General features: G+C 32.1%; 3 protein-coding genes across 6 annotated transcripts in view; 2 read left to right on the top strand and 1 right to left on the bottom strand.

The window, feature by feature from the left end:
- LOC117124751 (serine/threonine-protein phosphatase 2A regulatory subunit B'' subunit beta-like) overlaps positions 1-23,402 on the bottom strand; it is a 46,642-nt gene extending 23,240 nt beyond the window's left edge. The window contains exons 1-6 of one of the 4 annotated variants that reach the window (XM_033271070.1): positions 23,360-23,402; positions 22,161-22,556; positions 12,717-12,902; positions 12,013-12,116; positions 11,492-11,594; positions 10,883-10,957 (exon numbers count right to left, since the gene is read on the bottom strand). In XM_033271070.1, coding sequence (XP_033126961.1) covers positions 10,883-10,957; positions 11,492-11,594; positions 12,013-12,116; positions 12,717-12,902; positions 22,161-22,475 — 783 coding nt within the window. In that variant the 5' untranslated portion in view covers positions 22,476-22,556; positions 23,360-23,402. Of the gene's footprint in view, positions 1-10,882; positions 10,958-11,491; positions 11,595-12,012; positions 12,117-12,716; positions 12,903-15,840; positions 17,127-22,160; positions 22,557-23,286 lie in introns of those variants that run through there. The other 3 variants (XM_033271068.1, XM_033271069.1, XM_033271071.1) reach the window with 3 other exon arrangements.
- LOC117124752 lies at positions 2,795-10,447 on the top strand. Its single transcript, XM_033271072.1, has 3 exons — positions 2,795-2,949; positions 6,967-7,316; positions 8,380-10,447. The coding sequence occupies exons 2-3, from the start codon at positions 6,977-6,979 to the stop codon at positions 8,580-8,582; spliced, it is 543 nt and encodes a 180-aa protein (XP_033126963.1). The 5' UTR covers positions 2,795-2,949; positions 6,967-6,976; the 3' UTR covers positions 8,583-10,447.
- A 155-nt stretch (positions 23,403-23,557) lies between the features above and the next one.
- LOC117124772 (succinate--CoA ligase [ADP-forming] subunit beta, mitochondrial-like) overlaps positions 23,558-24,012 on the top strand; it is a 12,404-nt gene continuing 11,949 nt past the window's right edge. Inside the window, 1 exon segment of the mRNA XM_033271095.1 lies at positions 23,558-23,682. Coding sequence (XP_033126986.1) covers positions 23,611-23,682 — 72 coding nt within the window. The 5' untranslated portion in view covers positions 23,558-23,610.

Genomic DNA, 24,012 nt, shown 5'->3' with positions numbered 1-24,012 from the left:
ACTATCGTCATCATCATCATCATCATTGTTATTATTACTAGGCCTATTAGTCGTAGTATTATTAAACAAAAATTTAAAGAAACTTGGAAAAGGATAAAAACGAAATTGAACCACAGTATCGCATTTCTATCTTAAAAGATCTGGCCTGAGAATTAGGGATTTAAGATTTTTTAAAATCACGCTTAGGCCTATGTGTTCTATTAGGCCTGTATAACGTGTACTGATGCATATTTACATGTTTTAGAAGTATTCATTTTGAGTGATCCTAGGAAAGAATTTGTATTGGCTCAAGAATAAGCTTTAAAATTTTAACACTGTGTACAAAGGGGGGAAGCCGCGGCTCCCACGGCTCCCCCCTTGGATATTGGATACGTCCCTGAAACATTGTAGAACTTTACAAAATCAAATTGTGTTTAATTGATGTTAGTTTTGTTAAATAGAGCATTAATAATTTTGGAACAGATTTCTAAATTTGGTTTTTGACTACTCAAAAATATGGTTTGTTGCTTATCATTGAATGGTTTATAATCACTTTTATATCATGGAATATTATACAGATATTGCCTGCTTAGAGGTGTAATATAACATCTGATATTTAACATCTGATATCTCAGGACCATATTTTCCCTCAGCGCTACGCGCTTCGGGAAAATATAATCCTTCGAAAAAAATATAATTCCCTCGGGGATATCAAATGTTATTATTATACCGATAGAAAGGCAATACCTGTTATATTACATAGCCAAAAATAGATGCAAATGAAATAATTAACTGAACACATTACTTTAAATATCAAGAACTTTTATTTAACTTTTACACAATATCTGTCATATTACATAACCAAAATACGTCATATTACCGTCACTTTTAAAAATGTTTCTGTTGTAGTCAATAGCGTAGCATTATCATTGATCGTTTAGCCTACAATTCACCGTTTGCTCTCCTTACCTCAACGTAAAATGACCGGAGAAAGGTAACTCGTTGAACTCCGTTACTGTGAAATTTTCAATGCAAGTAGGCTAGGCCTAGGCCTAATTTGATGATTCCTCGTCCTTACAATATTCACTGAGTGGGAATACATTAACGGATGAATTCACAACAAATTTTGTACACCGAGAATCCTTTTCGTCAATAATTCTATCCAATTCGTCTTCGTCGAGAGATTTAAACTTATTTGAAGTCACCATTTTCGTAGCGCTAGGCTTTCCACATTCACAATTCTTGACCGATCAATCATGCGCTCGACTAGCATTCTACGGGCGCAATGCGGGTGTAATCCGGTGACGTCAGAGACCGGTCACTTTTCAAAGTTATATTTCCCTACGGGGAAATATAACGTTTCCGATCCTCATAGCGCTAGTCACGTGATGCAATTTCGACCAATCACATACTCGTATTTACATAGGCTATGTAAAATAGTACCGTATTAGTGAATGTGGAGTAAGGAAGAAGAAATGATAGACACATGAAATTGCAATGATGTAATAAGTGTATGCTGGATGTTAGGCCAAGTAAAATAAAAAGTAGTTTCTCGTCTTAATATTTGAAAAAAGGAGAATGATGGCATTTTTCTTGTTATTTCAAGATGGCAAATCGAAGGTGGTCGAAGGGAAAGAGACAAATTCTTTCTCACTTTTACCAAGTAGACACATTGAAAGCAAACAAAAGAAGCACTAGTCATCATTCATACCATATGTATCCCCAACTATGAACGACCGAGAGATGAACTTTACGGAGTTAGCCAGATTTTCGTACATTTCGTAAAATAAAGAAAAAATATATAAAAAAAGTTAAAAAATATAATTGGTGAGGCAGAGAAAATGGATGCATTTTCCTATTTATTCTGATACCATGGATGTATAAACTCCACATGATTGATACACATGATTATAAATAAAAGTTAATGCCATAGTACAGTATTTCCCAACTCCAGTATAAGCCCATACTCAATCCCAGCCCCTAGTTATAGCCCGGCTCTTAGGACTCCTGTTTAAATTGCATGAGAATTGAGATAAATCATGCTGTTGATTTGTACATGTCATAGAAAAGAGCGCTTTTCCCACATTTCAAGGCCTAGAGGAACAGAGCCGGGCAATTCTGGCGATGAAAAAAACCACAATGAACAAATTGTTTTCACTGTAATGCAAAACTCTTATTTTTTTGTATCTCTGCCAAAACTTATAATACATGTAAGTAAATTTGTCAGTATTAAAATTTAACTTAACCTGCCAAATGTTAAGTTGAGATTACTAAACATTAAGCAGAACAATGACGCTACTCAGTCCTGAGGTAAAACCCTCTATTGAACCTAACACCATACCACCCATGGTATCATCGCAGCTATTATCTGCCCCAGCACTACAAAGAGTACTTCCTTCTTTATAAAATATTAATAAGAATGAAAATAAAATACTTAAATATTTTCATTTTATGACCTTGTCGAAAAAACCGGATTAAAATATATTATTTTATAGTTACAACAAAAAAAAAAAAATATTAGTTTGTTGAATTTTAAATATGTGTATGTTGATGAAATGTAGAGGCCAAATTTGACATCAAAGAACCTAATTAAATCCTCATGTGACCTAGAGTACGGATTGCTACCAGTTCTGATTGGATAAAAGTCACTGTACACCTGATTGATTGACTGATGGGGAAATGGGTGGAGCCAAAGATACAATCACTTTGGCCAGAAAAAAACCAAAGTGGAATAGAAAGTTTGTCATCACATCTAATTAGCTAATTTGTGAGGAGAAAGCAAATATATTCAAGGGCAATTTGATTGGTTTTGATACCCTTGGGTGGGGCTAGTGCAGGCTATAAAAGTCAGTGTTTCTTCTTGGTTTGCCATTCATGAACCTTTGCCTCATCTGATCTTACTGGTACTATCAACCAATTGCAAGTTACCTGCTCCGCAGATTACAGTACTGTATCACACCTGTTACTCAGGTAAGAGAAATATTTTTCAAGTTTATATGTTACAAATAATTTATCATTATTCAAAATTAGATTTTAACTATTAAGTTGTGGCAGGCAGTATGGGTTTAGGCTTTAAACCGAACCCAATGCTAATAACGTCCTTGATAAATGTTGCATCTTCTCATCCAAAAATATAAAGGTACAGTACTGTGCAATACTTGGTAGATCAAGTTTAGGCCATGTAAAAATAAAAAATTGGTTAGCATCCTTATGTTATCAATTTTCATGGTAAGGAGGGAGGTTTTATTTTTTTCCCTTGCGTCGAACATGAAAAACAGTGTGGTAAGGAAAAAATAGCAAAACAAAGAAGAAAACAACAGCGACCAAAATTGAATGTAATTCATCTATAGCAAGCAGAGACTTTACCTATGACAGTCATAATGCAATTATCTATAATCACATAATTCACTCCAATCACAGGCATCATGAATGCCATGTGGCTACAGCATAGAACAGCTAGCGTGCGGATGGGTGGTAAACAAACCTTTATTAACTGGAGTTTGTGAGTGTTCAAAAAGAAAAAGAAAAAAAAAAAATCGGGTTGGGTGGCCTCTCTGATGGTAGGGAGGGGATACTAACTAATTATTTTAGTTTACATAGCCTTATTGAATGAAACTTGCCTGATAAGGAATACTTCCTTGGGAGGGGATAAAGTTTGAATGTCAGTACATGACTATTACTGTATGTTTGGTAGGACATCTACTAATTGGAAACCATGTGATGTGATTTGAACTTTGTGCTACATTAAGGGCTGTTTATACTTATAATGTTAACGATAAAATGCTACAAAGCAATTGTTCATATAGAAAATGAAAAAAATAAGAGAAATTTTCACACTAGCACGATTCAATAACGATTTATCGTGTATACGATAAAAAAATATTTTCATAAATCAAATTAAATGATGTCATAATCATGGGAAAACAATAAAATTGTAGTAAAAAAACCGATTTTATGATTTTCCCATGATTATGACGTCATTTTATTTGATTTGTGAAAATGTTTTTTTATCGTATACACAATACATCATTATCGAATCATGCTAGTGTGAAAATTTCTCTTATTTCCTTTATTTTCTATACCACAAGGTAGGGGGCGCTCTATTGATAATCGAATAGCATTCGGAACTCAAACAAAATTGCGTTCGAAACTCGTACACGCGTTACAGAGACGCAGCACGCATTCGCCACGAACGCCTTTTACAGTTATTTGAAGGATGCCCTCTAGAACATGGTAGTACTCTTCGTGATCAACGACATAACGTGGTAACTCCCAAAGTTACTCATTTTTAAAGTGTTTTAGAGTAATATAGTAGTAGGTCTAAACAGAATATTATGATGAAAGAAAAAATTTTCATGAAAAATCCAGATACACTACAATAATACACACATCTGCATATTGAAGAACGTAAGATTTAATTAAAAAAAAAAAACTCCTGTATAAGGCAGTAGACACACGCTCCTGCTGGGAGCCTATAATTGAGGTAGTACCACTGGTTGCAAAGACAACCAACTAGTTGACCTTTAATACCATATTCTTACACATGGCGTACCAAAAGTTTAATAATTATTTTTCTTCATTAATAAAAAAAAAAAAAATTAAATTCCATCAAAATCTGACTACATAGGTGATTTGGCAAATTACAGTATGTATCCATATGTATCAATAGCCATTAATGCTTTCAAATATATGTGTTATTTATTTATAGTTTTTTTTTATGAAGTAGGGACTGATACATTTTAAAAAGATAAGGGTACAAAAAGATCTGTGATTCTGAAAAAAGTCTATTAATTTTTTATAGGGCCTTAGGACCACCAATTAGCAGTTTCCTCCAAGCCCTAGAGACTAATGTGAACAACATGCAAATCTAGGAAGCCGTTGTGAAATGAATGGATTACTGATTGACAAAATCCAAACAGCTAATTTATCCGCTTTATCAGCATTTTCCCTAAGCCACTACATAGTTTATTAGTGTTTATTTGGGGATTTTACATTGCCCTCACAAATATTATTATTTATGTTGTTTGGATGATGATTGTAGGCCAAATATTTGCAGCACTATCACACTTGCTGAAAGCTTAAAGCAGTGCTTGAGTATATTATGCATTTAATATATTAATTAACACCTCTTTGCTTATTGGGTATAATTTCCCAAGAGAAAGAGAGTCTGATTTTTAATTAGGGACAACAATCAATGGGTCATGTCAGTTCAGTTGTATGAGGTCAGCTATTTACTGACCCGAAGCTTCAAAACAATAAAAACTCTATCTGCTTTATGAGAATTCTAATTTAACGTAAAAAATCTAGATTAAGCCCTAATTGCATTATGATTAGTGAAAATAAGAAGTACTGTACATTCTGCAAGATGATATGTTGATCAGCACTTCAAAAACATGCACATAGAGGGCGCTAATATAATATGGATTCCAAAAATGCTTTAGACTTGACTCTAGTGAAGTAGCAATATATCCCCAGGTACCTTGTGAAAGTAAAAGCAGATTTATTTCTAGTTGGGTACTCTTTACTCCAGATTTATCAACTTGGAAAAAACTATAAATAGTTTAACTACAGTTATCTAAAAATTTCTGTATGGAAATTATTTTTATAGCAAATGCATGTATATAAATTTAGCATGTACCATTTTAGTGATTATTTCATTTTATGTTTTTTAAATATTTTAACATTGTGTAACCATTAATGCAATTATGTGTTCAGTGTCTGAGTAAAAAATGTATATTTCAATAAATTAATTTAATTTAAAAATTAAAATGTATAAATTTTAAATGTATTTGTCTAATCTTACTATTATAAATCATATAGGCCTATACATTGTTTGATTATTCTTAATATATTTTGACGCTTTTACAAGTTATGGTGTCTTGTTCTTTTTATACATATTTAAACTTCTTAACTATTTCATATAATTTTTATTCATTTTACTTTTTTTATATGACATGACTAAATGAATTTCCTCCTGGGATAAAAGTACTTTTGAATATCATTATTATTTTACATATTATTATAGCAAATAACCACAAAACATTTATAGCAATTTAAATTTTTATGCTACTGTAGCTTAATAGAGATGTGTATAAGAGACAGGTAGTAGCCGATCGAATGCGCCGGCCGCCGGCTCTTAAATAAACCCCTGTTTCATTTTATGTTTTTTAAATATTTTAACATTGTGTAACCATTAATGCAATTATGTGTTCAGTGTCTGAGTAAAAAATGTATATTTCAATAAATTAAATAAATTAATTTAATTTAAAAATTAAAATGTATAAATGTTAAATGTATTTGTCTAATCTTACTATTATAAATCATATAGGCCTATACATTGTTTGATTATTCTTAATATATTTTGATGCTTTTACAAGTTATGGTGTCTTGTTCTTTTTATACATATTTAAACTTCTTAACTATTTCATATAATTTTTATTCATTTTACTTTTTTTATATGACATGACTAAATGAATTTCCTCCTGGGATAAAAGTACTTTTGAATATCATTATTATTTTACATATTATTATAGCAAATAACCACAAAACATTTATAGCAATTTAAATAATCAGGATGCTGAGTATTTTACAAATTTTATTGTTTTTACAATGACACACTGGTACGGGCCAACAAAAAGGAAATTGTTGTTTTGTCCAACTACAGAAACATTTAATAGAAATTGTCTAAGTTCAGGCCTAGGTAATGGTAGGGTCCAGTGCCAAAAATCACTCACCCTAAGTTGGTAAAATGGTGACCACATGTGCTAAAAAATTCACGATAGGCTGCAATACAGTGGCCTTATAAAAACATCCAAAAAAATTGCCAAAACCAGATCCTAGATTTTGAAGATTCTGGGTTGGTTGAGCATCGGCAAACAGAATTTTTTACAAAATTCTTTCTTACTGTTAAGTGCTTTCAAGTATGAAATTGTTATGTTTAAAGGTATTAATAAATAAATTTTTATTTAATTATTCATTATTCCACAGATTTTTTAACATGAATACACTTTTGGTAACAGTCATGAGCTGCCTGCTCGTTATCGGACATTCCGTACCAGTTCCTACATTGGCTCCTTCTGAAGATTTATTTTTAGAAAATGCTGATGAAACAATTGCGATTGAACATGGAGTAGGTGATGAAATTTCACTTGAGGGCAATGAACCAGTGACCACGATACAGGTAGAAGAACTAGTCACAGTAATCATGGATGTAGAGGATGTCGAATTTGGCACGCAGAGTGCATCAATGCAGGAACCTGAGGAAATGCAATCAGAGGGAGATGCAGGCGCAGTCTCAGTGCTAGAGGATGGACTTCTTTCATTCATTCATTCTCATGGTATATTTATTTAACAATTTTCAAAATAAAATATTAATTGTAAATATTTTCACCTAAACTTGCCGCATACGGCATTATTTTAGTTAGGATAAATTAGAGACACAATAAAGGGAGAATAAAATACATCTAAAAAAGTCTAGAAAAGTATAATATTTAGGATTTCTGAATCACAAATGGGTATTTCTATGTTTCTTTTAAACAAGCAAATAGTGCACTGACTACATTTAAAAATGTGTGCAATACATTTTTTGCCTTAATTTGTCATATTGTGTAAGCTATATAATATGAAAAAAAAAATCTAAAAACACATATTAATAATTATTAGCATCATTCCTGCCAATAAGAATCAATTTAACTTTGTTCACATGTGATGCTACACATCTATGAAAAATATTGTTACTGTTTATTTATCTATGTAAACAAATGCTCAATAAATCTTTCCTAATAACATCTACAGTATCTACCTAACATCTGTGTCCTATGTTCTGTTGCTAGTCTATTGGCATCCAATTTTACCAGCAATTTCAGTTTTCTCCTCCTACTAATTCATAGCTTCCATAATTTTTATATGGTCACACAAGACAAGTTATCCTCTATGTGACTCTCCATAAGTCACCCTACTATTTTGATGAGGTACTAATAATGATTTTCTCTTTCCAAGTATCTGATCCAGAATTTCTGTCCTGTGCTACTTTCGAGCAGTTGTTTTTACTTCTACGTTTGTCTTCCCATCTGTCCATGTTACTTTTCTGCCAACCTACTTAAATGTTTCCAATCTCTTTGTTTATCTGCTGTTTGTTTTAGTTTCACTTGTGTTAATAGTGCTGTGCTCTGAACTACAGTTTTAATAATTTACTTTTTAATGGTAATGTATGTCAGTCTGTCGGTTCTCCCTGTTTCTCATCTTAGCTATTTCAACTCTTCATGTCTTCCTCACCTCAATCATCTTCTGATATAAAGCTTCCGCGATGACAGAAGGAATCTCTTAAAATTTCATCTACTTTCCTTGTCTTCAATTTTTTATATGACATAAAATGTGAAAATTTGGTTTTTGGGTTGACAGATGAAGGGGTAGTTGAAGAAGTTGTTACCATGACGGTGACAGAGACCGCACCAGAAGAAGAGGAAACGGAGGAAGTGATTGATGATACAATTCATATTGAGGCAGACGTTCACGTTGAAGGGGGTAACAATGGGGGTAAACTTAAAATTGAAGAAATTAGGATTGATCTGGTAAGAGAAGATGTTGATGCAGGTTCTGAATAAAAATTAAAAATCAAGACCACCTAATAAAACAACTTTGTCTATTTACCAAACCTTGCAAAAAGTCCATACTATTACAATTTATGTGACAAATAGTGTGAAATCCAATGTTGGCATCATGATGTAATATTACCATCATGATGTAATATTACCATATATGGGCAAATCACATGTCTTTGTTTCATAAAATTTGATAGATTTTTATGCTACTGTAGCTTAATAGTGTTTGTGGTAAAAATTGGAACAAACAAACAATATCACAAACATTATTATTTAAGTAAAACTTGAAGCCTAACTTAAAGAACTGGAACAAAACAATTTCCTAATACATATTTTCCAATAACACACAAAAAAATAATTAAGTTATGTTTATTCACAGATGTTCCTTCATCTGATACTGGAAAAACATTTTTTAAATTATAATATTCAATTGAATGAAAGCATAAATCCTACTTAAAATTAAGCAATTTGAATATAAAATTAAAATATTGGTTAGGTCAACAAAGACATTAAATTTTGTAGGTTCAAAACACCACTTAATGAATTATATAATTATGTTATGTATGGTAGTGTAAACTGTACTGTAGTTGTTCGAGGTCTCTAGGCATGCTAATAATATTTAATGTAAACCTACTTTTACTCTTAATACCAACTCTTGCCAACTTCAGTTCTAAGTGGAATTATTTGAGATATAAGAAATTAACAAAAAAAATGTGTTGTCAAAAAAGGTGTTTTCTATTAAATATTCATAAACTAATTAAATAAAAAAAAATAGAAAGCAAAAATAGTTAGAATGATATTAAATATAACATCAACAATTTATTTAATATTAATTTACTGTTTTTTCCCCCTACAAATTATGGGGAGATAAGACAAATCAGACTATTATTCAATTAAACTTAATATTTATTTGGCAACAAAAAATGAATTTAATATAACAAAATTAACATGGTTAAACCATTTTTACAATGAGCTGACAGGTCCAAAGAGATGTTCAGTCTTGAAATTAATTAATCAATCAAAGATTTTTAAAAATGCTAAACTTACACCTGAAAGAATTCATCTATTACATTCCTAATTGTACTAAAAGTACATTCAACTTAAAAATATGATTATAATGTGCTTCTACCTTGCCTATGTTATAATCTGTCAAGATAGAGGAGAGGAGGGAGGAGGAGACCCCTTCAGCATAGACAGATTTGCCCAGATTGAGTCATAAACAAAGGCTAGCCGCCTCTCTTTATGCATTAATAAGCCTCACTACTACAGTGCAAATTTGAGATTTAACTAAAAATGATGTCAAGTGTTATGTTTTAAGTAATGAATTGCTAGATCATAGTTTTGTATGTTATGCTGGATCATAAATTCATCTTAGCTGGATTATTGTATAGTTTATGTTGTGGGAGTGTTTTGAAGCATGGAATGTACATACTAAAATAAGGCATAATTGTGTATCTATGGACTGATTTCCATAAAAAATAATGATTGTAATTGTATGTTAGAATTGTTTGATTAAATGTTGGCTTCAATCTAAAGTTAAGCTATTTACATGTGGTTCAACGGAATTTGACAAATATACTACTAGGATCTCAGATATACTGCAGAAAGTTGTTAATCTTTATCGTAAAGGTTTATTTTGCTACTAAGCACTTGTTTACAAAAAAACCAACTTATTTTTAGCATTAATGGACAATGTATAGAGAACAACATTAAAGTGTTATACAGTAACTAATCCTACCAACAAGTGATAGAGGATAGCAAATCTATCACACTATCCAACACAGTATTTGCTTAACTGTTTGTCTTCTAAATAATTGCAATTTTTGTATTGTAGATTACATTCCAATAAAAGTTTTTGGAATTAATGATTTACTTGTGATTGGTTGTTAATAACTGTGTTAACATTAATCTTATCTACAGGCAAAGTATATCCTTTTCTCAGGGTTATTGTAGTTCTATTACCGACAAATCTTCGTAACACATTTATTTCAACAACAAACCAACAGCAATTACAATACACCACTCATAGGAGGGTATCATTTTAACAATAATAAAAGTTCCTTATGTGACAGTCTCATTCAGAACACAGATATGCCTAGATTATAAAGGTATATTTCTGCTACTTGCTTATCAATTACAACATAAAGACCTGAGGATGTTTGCATTTTTACCAGTCAGTGATGAAGCAATGTTGATCTATCTAATTTATCACTATTTTCTATTGACTGATAATAAATACTGCATACCATGAGTGTCATCAACGTACAAAGTGAAGTTGATAACTAATGAGGGAAGTTACTTACCGTGTGGATATAACGGGAATGGAACTCTGGAGCATCCTGTAGGAATGTTAAACCGGGATGAGTATCTACAACATCCTATTGGAAATGGAAGAATAATAGTCAAAAATCATTATACTTTTTACACTTTTGCTGACAACATAATCTTTACATGGAGGATAATAGTATTAAGGCCTAAAAAAGTAAATTGTTTGTTTGCCCATTAATGCTGAAAAATGTATATGTTTTTTTCTTATTTTTTTTTTCTCCTGTCACCAATGTTAACATATTAAATCGCAATGCTTGCAATTAAGCCTGTCTCACTATTTGTTTTTCAAAGGGTATTCATCACACTGAATAAAATAGCCCAATTTTTGCAATGAATTTAGGCTCAGAATGGCGATACCTTACATCAGAAACCAAATTTCAATAACTCTCATGCGCAAAATATAGAAAAATAAAGATCAATTTTTAAAATTTGTAAACAAAAAATAATTTTTTTTTTTTTTTTAATAAACGCCGCCCCTATTTTTTCTGTGAGCTAGGGGCGGCCGCTGGAGGGCAAACAAGCAATTTTTTAAAGCCTAATAACAGTGATTAAAATGAGGATGATGATTAAGATGATGTGCTTACTTGGATTAGTGGGTACCAGTCCTCAGATGATATATAATTGCACTTGGGTTTAGCTAAAAGCCGAAATAGCCTTGAAGCATCATCATGGCATTCAGAAGTGATTCTGTATCAATAGCAAACAAAATAACAAATAACAAAACATTAAATACTGTAGCTGTCTATGAGAAAATTAGAAATAACTTTCAAAATTGAAAAAGATGATGAAATCAAAGTAAATCCTAACTAATACATACAAATAAAACATATAAATTACCAGTAAAAATGTTAATTAAATATTAATTTAATATTATTTAATAGTCATTTAACAAGACCTACCAATATATCCAACCAACCACTAAATATATTTACAATTAAGATAAAATAGCCTGCTGAGCAATATCCTGAATTGAACCGAATTTGAATTATTTACAATTATCTTTAATTACCAAGGTAATGTGAAGAACTAACATGTTCATTGGAAAGCACTGTAAATTTCATATATATTTTAAGAAGCTTTATTCAACACTAAATTTGTCACCAACCTTCGCCACATATTTACAAACATTTCTTCCGTGATGGGCACATCATCTTTACCCCCTGCAGCTTGGAATAGGAGAGCTCTCCAGTACTTCGGACAACCGCATGCCTAAAAACAAACATAATAATCAATAAATTGTATTGGTGTTGCTCTGTACATGAAAACATAGCTTTAATATTACTTAAAGAGCAATTTCATCTAACTTTTATTAAGTGGGTCAGTTATAACCAATCAAATTAAGCTCTGCTTAAAAAAGTTAAGTTTAACTTCAGAAAAATTGTGCTTATTTTTCAGTTGAAAACAAGCAGATTCATATCAGTTAAAAGCTGGTAAAAAATGCCACACATCCAGCTCATTAATCTTATGTTGGTCGGATACAAACAAGCACATTTAGCTGAGCTTAAATGAGGGCTGCACATGATGGGCTTAGGCTCAGGTGAAGCTGGGCACATAAGAGTGAATGCAACCACATACAATATGGAACATTTTTAAAAATAGATTTTAACCAGGATGAGAAAATGTAAACAGGTGCCTTTGATGCTCTACTGTATAACTGGTATTAGAATGGGGTAGGGTTGTTTTGGAAGAGAAGTACTTGTACTTTCACTAAGAGCGAACCCAAGACTCTGGTATTCAAAGATAGGCTTTTTTTTTTTTCTTAAGTAAATTGAGTGGATTTAGAGCCTGACATCATGTCAATATAATTACCAAGGTTATCTCATCCATGTCCTGCTTTCTGGCAATTTGACTTGGTAATGACCTGAAAACCTCTGAAACCATTTCTAATGTTTTTTCATTGACCTCGGCGTCAACAGGTCGTCCATATGGAAAGTAAAATCGAGGAACATTTACTGGTTGGGAATTCTTTTCTGCAGCCTTCCGGTCTTCAAATAACTGTAATAAATCAAATGAAAAAAAATTGCACATTAATCAACATTAAGTAGAATTCACATAAAAAATAATTTATAGAAAAAGAGAATTGAATTAGCAATCATTAATTAATAACTTAATGACTGATTTACTGTCAGTTGTTTGTTTAATTAAAAACACAGTGAATGTCATAAGCTTTTGTTTATAAGTTCTTTCCACAAAATTATGTGATTATATGATCATTTGTCACTTACATATTGGCAGTATCTTAGGGCAAACTCAAATAAAAATATGATTCATGTTTTCTTAGACATAATTTTATTTTATAGAGTATCAATTGTTTTTTAACTTTCAGGAATTAAGAGCACCAAAATTAACTTGATAAATCCAGACATCCTTGTAAGAAACTGAGTAATCCCTGTGTGCCTAGACCTGGCTGACTTATTTCCAGCGTGGTCCTTCTGGTGGTGATTGGGCAGTACACCAAGAGACAAGCCCCTACTCTTTTCCGAAGAGTGTAAACTGCGTTCTTTAACATACACATGGGCCATAATGCACACAGGACAAATGGCGTAATGACTTTGTGCTATCGTAACTTGTATTTCAGCCCTCTAGCTGAAATACAAGAACAGCGATGGAATAGGGGGTCCCTGTTGGACAGGCCTGGACCCCCTATCGTCCGACGAACCAGTAGGTCGTCGGATCGAAAATTTAAAAAATTATATAATTTGCCTATCCAAATAATGTTTCTTCAAGCTATAAAAATAACCAATTAAAAAAAGAAAATCAAATATGGTCTAAATCATGGTTTACCAAAAATATATATATATAAAAAAAACCAACAGAGGAAAAAACTTGGATCATTTAAAAGAATCACATAGATAATAAAGACAGATTGAAAACAAAAATGTATTTTATAGTTTCTATAATAATAAGTTTACACCATGCTTTACACCATGGCTATACAGTACTTGAACACTGCCTCTGTCCTTTAACACATCCTTGAAGGCTTATCCACAAATCATATAGATCAGTGGCTTATCTGATGTATGGAAGCAATTAGTCTTGTCAATACATTTCAGTATAAGGGGTTCTTTATGCTACAAGTCATTCACACCATGAAGGAATAATCCTCCATGTTCACACATAATCATTTAATTACATTGGATACACCTCAAATGCTAACATACAGTGATTACAGGAAATGATTACTTAATATTATTCTATGATATAGGCAGTTACCAATAAATGAATAATTATCAATCAACTTGTATTTATTACCAAAAGGCAATCACCCAGAGAGTATTTAAGGTTATGATTGCTTATTTACTTTATTTATTTTTTATTTATTTACTGTATACTGTATAAAACAAAACATTAGTTGGCAATAATATAGCATAAAATATGTAGTTTTTTGGTTTATAATGTAACTAGTGCTTAGGCCTACCGTATCATTACTGTTGTCATTTAGACAGTTAAAAAGAGATGATGTTCTACATTCAAAAGACTATCAAAATGGCTTGTTACATAGTATTTATAATCACTGTATCAGTGATCACTTTGGATAATACTGTAATGTGCTATTATATAACGCATTTGTAATAAACTGCCATGATATTCTCACAAGTTACAATGGATTAAAAGATCCTGAGGTTTACATCCAATGACAATCTATTGATCCATAGTATCCTGACCACATATCCTACACTGCATAAAAATACAATGAAAAGTGATTCACTCTATATAAAAAAAATATATACATCAAATCATGGAGTTATAAAATAATTATAACTCCATGATCAAATCAATCATGATTGTTGGGACCAGGAAAAAGTTGTATGAAGCATGGAGTTATAATTATTTTGAGATGAAGTGTGTTTAGTTGTAGTTGCTGCACCAAACATGTTCATAAATTTTCTCAAGTACCAAGACAGTAACTACTGTAGTACAAACTGTAAATGTCAAGTGGAACAGGCATTTAAAATATTACACCCATTCAAGGAATTCCTTGATGTACTTTTAATGACAGTAAACAGTTTGCTTTCTATGCTTACAAGCACGTCTATTGTACCAGTGGCCATAGGTTGTAAAATACACTCAGCTAGTGTAAAACTCTATACCAGAAACAGTTCAAATATAAAAGAATGCGACAGCATCTTCAACAATCAACATTCTTTTTAAATGTAGGCTTTCAGTTTGTTCATAATTATGAAAAAATTGTCAGCATAAAAACAAAAACTATATGAAAAAAAAAAAAACCAAAAAAAACCAAAACTCTGAATTTAACAGAATTATACGGTATGTATTATTACGGTACCATAACATTTAATGCTGCTAATATATTGCTCTAATGCTATCGTTACAGTAGATATGCCAAAAAAGATGTCTGTTCAGAATGTCTGTGTATAAACCATCTCAATATTTCTTCAACAAAGGTATAGTACCAGTTTTTAGTAAATTCAGTCCTGAAGTGTCCCACGAGTTGGAGTATCCTGGAAATAGACAAGACCTCCTGCACTCCACCCTACAATACAGTCAACTAAAAATGTTAATATAAATCATCCTTGTCTTTTCAATGTGTTTATAGTACAACCTATGTTAACTAATTTACTTTTGGCTCAAATGTACCGTACAATAACTGTATACTATCGAGTTTTCATCATAGCAAGAAGACTTTTTTAAAATGTAGGCTAGGCTATTGTTAGTGGAACTGTTTCTAAATGATCAACGTTAGATAAAAAAGCTTTGACAGAAAACAGTACAGGGTACTGTAATTAATGTTTTGTGGAACTGTGTCTAAATGATAAAAGTTGTAGAAAAAAGTTTGACAAAAAAACATTGGTCTCTTTGAATTAGAAAATATATTTGATCTGGTTACTATTACATGATTTTAATGAAGAACCAAAAAAATAATTAAATAAATAACATTTTAAACTAACATATTTTACTACTTTTAGCCTACCTTGGCATTTCTGGAAGACTTAATAATGACACAGTTACGATTTACATCTAAAATCAGATCAGCTGGGGAATAGACATCAGTACAGAAGCCAAAATGAACAGCATCGCATGGCCTGCCTTGTGGGTCATGTCTCTGCAAGGGGCAAGATTTTTGGAAATGGTGCACAATGCGGACCGGTCGTTGGTCAATGAACAATCTCTCGTACAAATTGCGAGATGAGAATACTAGTTCATAAGGTGCAGGTTGTGGACATGTCTGCATAGTAATTGAGTATAGTCACGACAACACTCACGGAGAACACCAGGACCGAGACAAATTACTGGTAGTTAGCTATTGTACAGTAGAGAAAATTTCATATCCAAATCCTAAAGATTTAATTAATAATTTATTTACAGATGTGTCAGGACCTTTGAGCATACAGAGAAATCAGTTTTGACATTGATCTAGCTTCGATAGGTTCTAACAAAACCATGTACTGTTTCCTTTCAAGAAATCATGGACGAGGTAGATAGCATCTAACTAGGTATATTTCATTTAATCCTTAGAAAATCTGGCAACTTCTGTATGCCTTTTATACTGGTGAACAATGTGATAGATGTTATTGCCAAGCCCATCAAACCTACATCGACTGTTGTTAGCCTTTACATCAGGATTTCTGGAGCTCAGATCAACAGGTTTAACAAAGACTGCAAGACTGGTTGGTGATTCCTTGGCATCCTAGTGCATGACATGTCAATCATTTTCACACCTTTAAAGACAAAATTACTTTTGACGACAGAAAAACAGCAATAAAAGCAAATTCTTCTTATGATAACCTACAAAATAAAATATTATAGTGTTCCATAGTAGCTCAAATGGCTATAAGTTGCACAGAGAAGATAAACAATGGTAGACCTTCTCAGAGTAGAATATTATCCTCCACAGAATATATGGCTGGGTTCACTTCACCATTCTATACTGTAGTTTTTTTCTTGAAACAAATGGGCCTTCTGTGAACAGTAGTATGTTTAAATCACAGTATATTGTTTCAACCAATATGCAAATTCTCCCGCATGACACAATGGATCTGCTTTAGATCCAGCAATTAAAAAAAACTGTCATCAATTAGATTCGTATTAAGATCAGTTTCGCAACCAGTAGGCCCCATGTGCTTGCTGTTTTGTTGATCTCAATGGCCTTCGTACTAGCATCTCTACTGATCCACTATAGCTCCACTATGCCTACTGACTCACTGCTTTACAGGCCTAGCTTGCATACCATGACTATCCTTATTAGGAAACAAGCAAGGAGAGGACACAGATAGAATCTTTCCTCATCACTTAGATCTGGTTACCATTTGCAACATCATCATCTTTCATGCTCTATTTTGAATTAGGCATTAATTAGATAATTGATAAACAGTTGTCTCACCATGTGGTAGACCAATTTATCAAATAATAACAAGTGACAGACAATTATTTTTTTTCTTTATGTAATTAGTTCATTGATGTATTTTCACCTAGAGGTAATTCAATAACAACTGGAATGAAATTTCATAAAATATACTATTAAAACAAATCATTGAGGACTGCATTAATGCAATTAATTAACTGAAGATAACGACATTAGATGCAAAACCTCACAAATAAAGTATAGTACATGATAATTCTGCACTTCTTTATTAAATATAAGAAAATTCTAAAGTACTGTTCTGTATTCTGTAAAATTATAAACAGAAGACCAACTGAAAAATTGAAAATAATTTGTACAAAGAATTCCATTTATTTTAAGTGACAAGATCAATTATCAAATGCATTCTTTTCAGCCAAGAATCTACTCAAAATATTTTCAACTGTTGTTAGTCAAATAAGTTAGGAATGTATTGCTACAAACTTGGAAATGAAAAAGAGCCATTTCTGAAGAATCCAAAAATAACTTTCATTAAGTTAGCAGTGCTGGAACGAAGTACAGTACAGTATTGGATTGTTAGTTAAATGCTACTCACTTTAAGTTAATTCATTCATTTTGATATGTAGAAATGGCATTTAATGTATATCTGAAATAAAAGTTTTAATTGAATTTTATTCAAGGTTGAATTTGATTAATTTTAAATTTCTGTCTAATCTATCTTTACTATAATAAATTTAAAAAAAGTAAAGATAAATACATTTAAGTATGGCATGAATTAGACACTAAGATCAAATAGCCCTTGCACAGCATTAGAAATGGGCTGGACTAACCATTATCATAATTCCTTTTTACGGAACTCCATAAATCAGCCAGTATATATAAGATTTAAACTTCTCGATTGGCTTTTCCTTAAGTACTTGCAAAAACAATTTTTAGCATAGGCCTACTGTTTAATTGTTGTATTTTTGGTGTTTTTTAAATTTTTTTCTGCGATGTATTTTTGCATTTACATAATTTTCTTTTTGACAAAATGAAGAAATCTGAATCCGATTGTACAATAAAAGTTATTGGTAAGGCTTAAAACTATTTTTCATGTTTCAATTTGTTAATGTGCTCCATTAAGATTCAGAATAACAAAACTAAATACAGTTTTACACAAAATGATGTTTATTACTTAAATCATAATCGATATCATGGACAATAGAGTAAGTAATTAACTTAATTTTCTATCTCCACAATGCTGAGCACTGACAGTGAAAATAAACAAAATGCAATTTAGTACCATAAACCACCAGTAAAATTGGATTGTTAATATTATGAAATAATCATGGTCAAATTAGGGTCAATGTAATGTCATAAAAGTTAATGATCAATTTTTGTTTAAATAACAAAAATAATAAACAATTCTGTATACTGTAAATTTGTACAACATTCTTTATCATTACAACCCACATTTTTTTTCTTGTATTCAGTTCAAATTATTAATATTGCACTTATTTAAATGGATTTTTATGCTATATTTCTGCAGGCAAATATTTTAATTTAGATCTTAACTTTTTATTGTAAAATTAGTTAGAATTGAAATAAAAAGGCCTATTTATCATATCCATAATTAATTTTAATGACATAATGGACAGCAAATGACAGTGGTAGGTAGCATGTGGTAACCTTTTTCTCACTCAGTATAATGACTCAAAGAATGTTAATTACTCCTGCCCTCTAGGATCCCTTCTTGCCAGGTCATGTGACAATTAAGGAGAAACCACTTTAAAGGTGACATCATCATGGAAGAAATTGTAAAATTTTTTTTTACAATATTTGTAGGAAAAGATTTTTTCCCCCAACATTTCTGTATCAAAAGCTCACATAACGATAAATAAAACAGGTATACTGTACAGCAACTGAGTAACTCATAATTTTCACGAAGATAATGACCAAACCTTAAAAACTTTAAAACTTGCAATGTCACCAAGAACAAAATATATCTAATATTTATTACTTAATAATATAACAACAACCTAAAATTTATATTTAGTAACAATGACTATGATTGCGGTGGTGTCAGCAACTATAATAATATAAATGATAATAATAAAAGTAAATGTTATATATAATTTTGCAGTATGACATTAATAATCAGAAAATTATAAATAAATTAGCAAAAAATAATGTATTTAACAAATAGTAAATTTCAAATATTAATTTATAAGTAATTCAAAACTGTAATGATTCATGGTTTATTGTAGATTTATACTATTATTAATGATTAATAATAATGCTCATAAATAAAAATAGTAATTATTTGTTTATGATTTTTGGTAATCTGCCAACATCATTCATTTTATGGATTTGGTTTTCTTTTCCCTTTACTCTGTTCTATGCTCTTTATGAGAGGATAATTAAATCCCAATTAAATTATAAGAATAGGCATTAATTATAATGATAAAAAAACCAATGTAATTCTAGTTTGAATCATGTATTATTAATATTATACCAAAACCTAAGCCTACTTTAATGAATCACAATATATGTTAAAAATTCTATTTGTTTAATTTTAAGATTAACACAGAATTCATCTATGTTTTATATCAGTGATTCTGTTTCATAATCTTGGCAGATGATAGGCTTATTCATTTTAAGTGGACCACCTCTGGAATTTGTAGAGACTGAAACAACCCTTCAAGCACTGGTGATGCTGCAGAAATTCCTGCCATGCCAATTAAAGAGCAATATTTAGCCTCTTTAGGGTCAGGCTCAACAAAATGAAAAACTATCTGAGCTGCAGATGGAACATGTCTTACAAAGTATGAAACTCAATCCTCTATTTAGTAATGAACAATGTAGTAGTTGTAGCCTGGCCCTTTTACTATTGGAGTTTATAGTTTATTAATAAATTCCATCATTATAGTTATCAAAAAGCTAACTTCTGATTGGCTAGGCATTTAGGAGTAGACTGAAGGGTGATTGGACAGTTTATTTTAGAATGTTCTAATATTAAAGTTGGGGGTGTGTTATCAGGAATATGAAATTATTGAAATTTTTCTAACTTCAATATTTAAAAAATAAAGAAAAATAAAAGAAAAAATGTTTTTGATTTTCATTGTATCTAAATTATTATTCTTGTGTAACTACAGATTTTCCAAATACTATTATCAGTTCAGTTTTTATCTCCATGGTTACTATCTTTCAATGCTTAACATTTGTCAAGGCTATGAAATCAAGGTCATTATCTCCTTCCCTAAACAGCAATGGTTTGAGGCAATATTAAGAAAACAATTTTTGTTTATTGTTTTTGATAATTTCTTACTATTTGCTGAACAAAGTAATCTGCAAGCGTGCAGCCAAGCTTTTCCAGGGTGGGAGGAAGGTTCTGGGTGTGGGGTACAGGTTCCCACCTAAGGGCCCAAGTGAGACTGAACTCTTATAAAAAATAATAAAAACATAAATTTATAAAAATAAAAAAAATACAGTGGTTATTATTGTTAAGGCGATATATGATTACCTCAGCAATAAGCACTGTATATTTTATTTTATAAGTTCAAGTTCTTATTTATTTCTTTACTACATTTTTTTTTTTATCTTAAGCCTACTTCTTGTATTTTATTTATAAATTTATAAAAAAAAAAGTTGTGCATTATATTCAGGCTCAGGAAAACATTTTTTTGATATGTTGTACAATTGATTTTTGACACAGGAACACTTTAATGTGATACAGATTTTAAATATTTAACAACTTGGAGAAAAGGGGTGTAAACCACCCTTTTTTCCACCTATTTCCCACAAATTTTATATATTCACAAAACTGTATCTCATTAACCGTTCACAAGTTTTTCATCAAATATTTTTTTCATCAAATATGTTTTTCATGTCTTATAAAAATGCCAACTTAACATTTTTTTCCCCCCTGAGACTGACTTTAATGTTTCTCTTATGAAAGAGACTACCGTAGTTCCTCGGGTATAGGCCCACTCGGGTATAATCCCACCCACAAATTTACGCCCAACTCCGCGTACAGGCATTTCCCCGGGAAAAGTACCAGGGTATAATTTAGGTTAGTAGGCCTAGGTCTAGTTCGGCAAATTTAACAAATGCTCACAAAATATGAAGGATTTGGCTCCAAATTCGGCAGACCTGTAACTCTTCCAATTGATAAGACATTGGTCTCTGTAAAGTTAATACAAAGCCCATTCTTGTAAATTTTTGTTGTTTACTGTCGCTAAAATAAACAAGCTCGCTCACTGTGGCTAAAAGTAGGCAACATCGTGGTCCGTCCCAAAAGAGACACACCCAATAGGCTAATCGGATCGTTAATTCACAGGGTGAAGACTTGCATGTTTCACAGAGACTCTTGCTGCTAAAAATAACTTGTTACATCATACAAGTGGGCATTCTTCACATGCGATGGGTGATTAGTTGGATTGGTTGTTGGTGGGCAAAAAATAACTTACGACGTAAAAGAAGTTTAGGCAAAGGCTAGCCTAGCTTGAGGTAAGACCAATATGTGGCCTCTCTAGCTACTAATTAGGGTTTTCCTTTCCTTTAATGCTAGTAAACTCTTATCTCTTCACCGTAATATAGTTTTCGATAGGCCATTCAATCGTAGGGCTTCTGCCACCTCGCAAAACGATCGTCATTTTCGTTCTGTTCATGCACATGGGAATCCCCGGTTATAATCCCACCCCCCAAAAATCGGGTCAATTTTGCAATCATGGGGAGTGGGATTATACCCGGGGAACTACGGTATTAGTATTAATATGGTAAACATTTTAAATGAAAAAATATAATGGGCTAAATAAATTTTTTTTTAAATAGCTAGTGAAAGAAATTAAAAAAATAATGTAATCACAAAAATTTAACATTAAACAGAGCCTGAGTTCATAATGTTATCAATTCAAACATATAGAACAATATTAATAGACATTTAAGCTTACCTTAGCTGTTAAAGACTTTGACAGGGATGTGGAAAGTTTAGTGCTGCTACGTCTCCTAGGACTTCGAGGGCTGGGAGTACTTGTTGGCAAAGGGGAACAGGGAGGTGTAGTAGGAGAGGAAACCCTCAACAAAGGTGATGCTGGACTGCCATGGCTCTTATACTGGAATGTAGCTGACGGAGTGTATTCAAAATGTTCTCCCTTCTTGATCAGAGCTAAATTTTCACGTAAGCTTTCCTGTGTGTCCGTTTCACTCAACCACCTGAGGAAAAGTTCATCTATTTTGAGACGTAAAAGAGGTTGTAGTTTTCCCATGATCCTTTGTTTATCTCTGGTTCATGGCTGAACAAATACAATGAAGTGAATTCAAAGGCCAGTGTTCAGTACTAATAACATCTAAAAAAAAAGAAGAGGTAAAGTTTGGTGGTCAATGTCTAAATTGTCAAAAATGGGTGCTGTGGATACAAAAGTACAGAGGTGCAACATATAAGCCTGCAACTATAAGCCTACAACATATAAGACTACATATGGTCTGGATGTTCCCCAGAGTCACTGCCATACTGTGATAACGTTTTTTTAATTTCGCGGATGATACCACAAAATATAGTAAGGGATGTAATTTACAAAAAAAAGGTTACACGCACGTGAAGGTCCTGGCAATGTGTGGCATCATTTTAACGTACATCCCCGGCTAAGTCCCCACCACCTACCGTTGGGAAATGTTTGTGTGCATTATGTATTTCAAAAAACATTTATCATAATGATCAAGCTAGCCTAGTGTAGAAGCCTAAGCCTACTCTAGGCCCTAGGTGGCCTTTGCTTGTTGGCCCTCTATGTTTTGCCTTGGTAGCTTCTAGGCCCTGCCTCCATAGTAGCCTAGGCTCGTGTGTCCAATTAGATAGTAGTAGCCGAGGACTGTCCTAGCCCTCCTCCTAGGACTCTCTGTAGATCCTAGGCCAGTATGCTTGCCTAACTAACTAGCCTACAGTAATCCTCACCTAGCAGGCCTAGGACCTCCCAACCCTACTTTCTATTTTGTATTGTAGCGCCTAGCCTAAGCCCTAGAGAAAGAATGAACAAGACAAATGTTTCTTTCTTATTAACAAGTCCAGGATTGTATATGTACTTTGAAGTTTAACCTAGTAGGCCAGGCTAATACCTGGGTCAAAATATTTGCAGACAACATCGATATTTGGTACCTGGAATTTGTAATTGGCAACCGGAAGCACAGGTGTAAAGTTCAAGAGTAATAAATAAAGTAAAATATTTAAAAATAAGAAGGACTCTTTTAAATTGCATTTATAATGATATAATCTAACTATTTCATAAATAACTAATTATTTGTTTTATAAAATTTAAATATTTAGGGCATACTTTTTTAATAAACTAATATAATTTAATTAGGAATAAAAAAAATATCGAATGAGGAAAAAAATTCTTCACATTCAAAATGGCTTCCTCAATATGCCGATTCGGAAGGAGGTTGATTGCCGCAAAGCAAGGATTTCAACCATATGTAAGAGTAAGTTTGTACTCATTAGATATCTGCATGATATATTGATATTTATAAATTAGATTTAGCTATTTTTTATGCAAATCTAAGGTTTCCATTTTAGCTAATCAAATCTTGGCTAGGCTCGGCCTAGCTGCACTGCACAGAGTGAGTGAGTGGTTGGCTTGCTAGGGAGGGGTACTAGGCCTAGGGTAGGTGCCTAATAGTTAGTTCTAAGCCCCCCTGACCCCACCTCTATGGAATGCCTATAGTAATAATAATAATAATAATAATAATAATATGTCGTTGTTATATAGCGCTTAATGCCTTAACAAAGCCTCTAAGCGCTTCACATTATTA

Source organism: Anneissia japonica, unplaced genomic scaffold (genome assembly GCF_011630105.1).
Source record: "Anneissia japonica isolate Jap-2015-1 unplaced genomic scaffold, ASM1163010v1 scaffold1764_len714935_cov166, whole genome shotgun sequence".
Classification (NCBI taxonomy): domain Eukaryota; kingdom Metazoa; phylum Echinodermata; class Crinoidea; order Comatulida; family Comatulidae; genus Anneissia; species Anneissia japonica.
The sequence above is the reverse complement of the archived record's forward strand: the minus strand, read 5'-3'. Positions and strand labels throughout refer to the sequence as shown.

Bases quoted from the DNA above. Each gene is read 5' to 3' on its own strand.
- LOC117124752 (XM_033271072.1), top strand. From the start codon at position 6,977: ATGAATACACTTTTGGTAACAGTCATGAGCTGCCTGCTCGTTATCGGA. The intron at 7,317-8,379 runs GTATATTTATTT...TTGGGTTGACAG, and splicing joins TTCATTCATTCATTCTCATG to ATGAAGGGGTAGTTGAAGAA.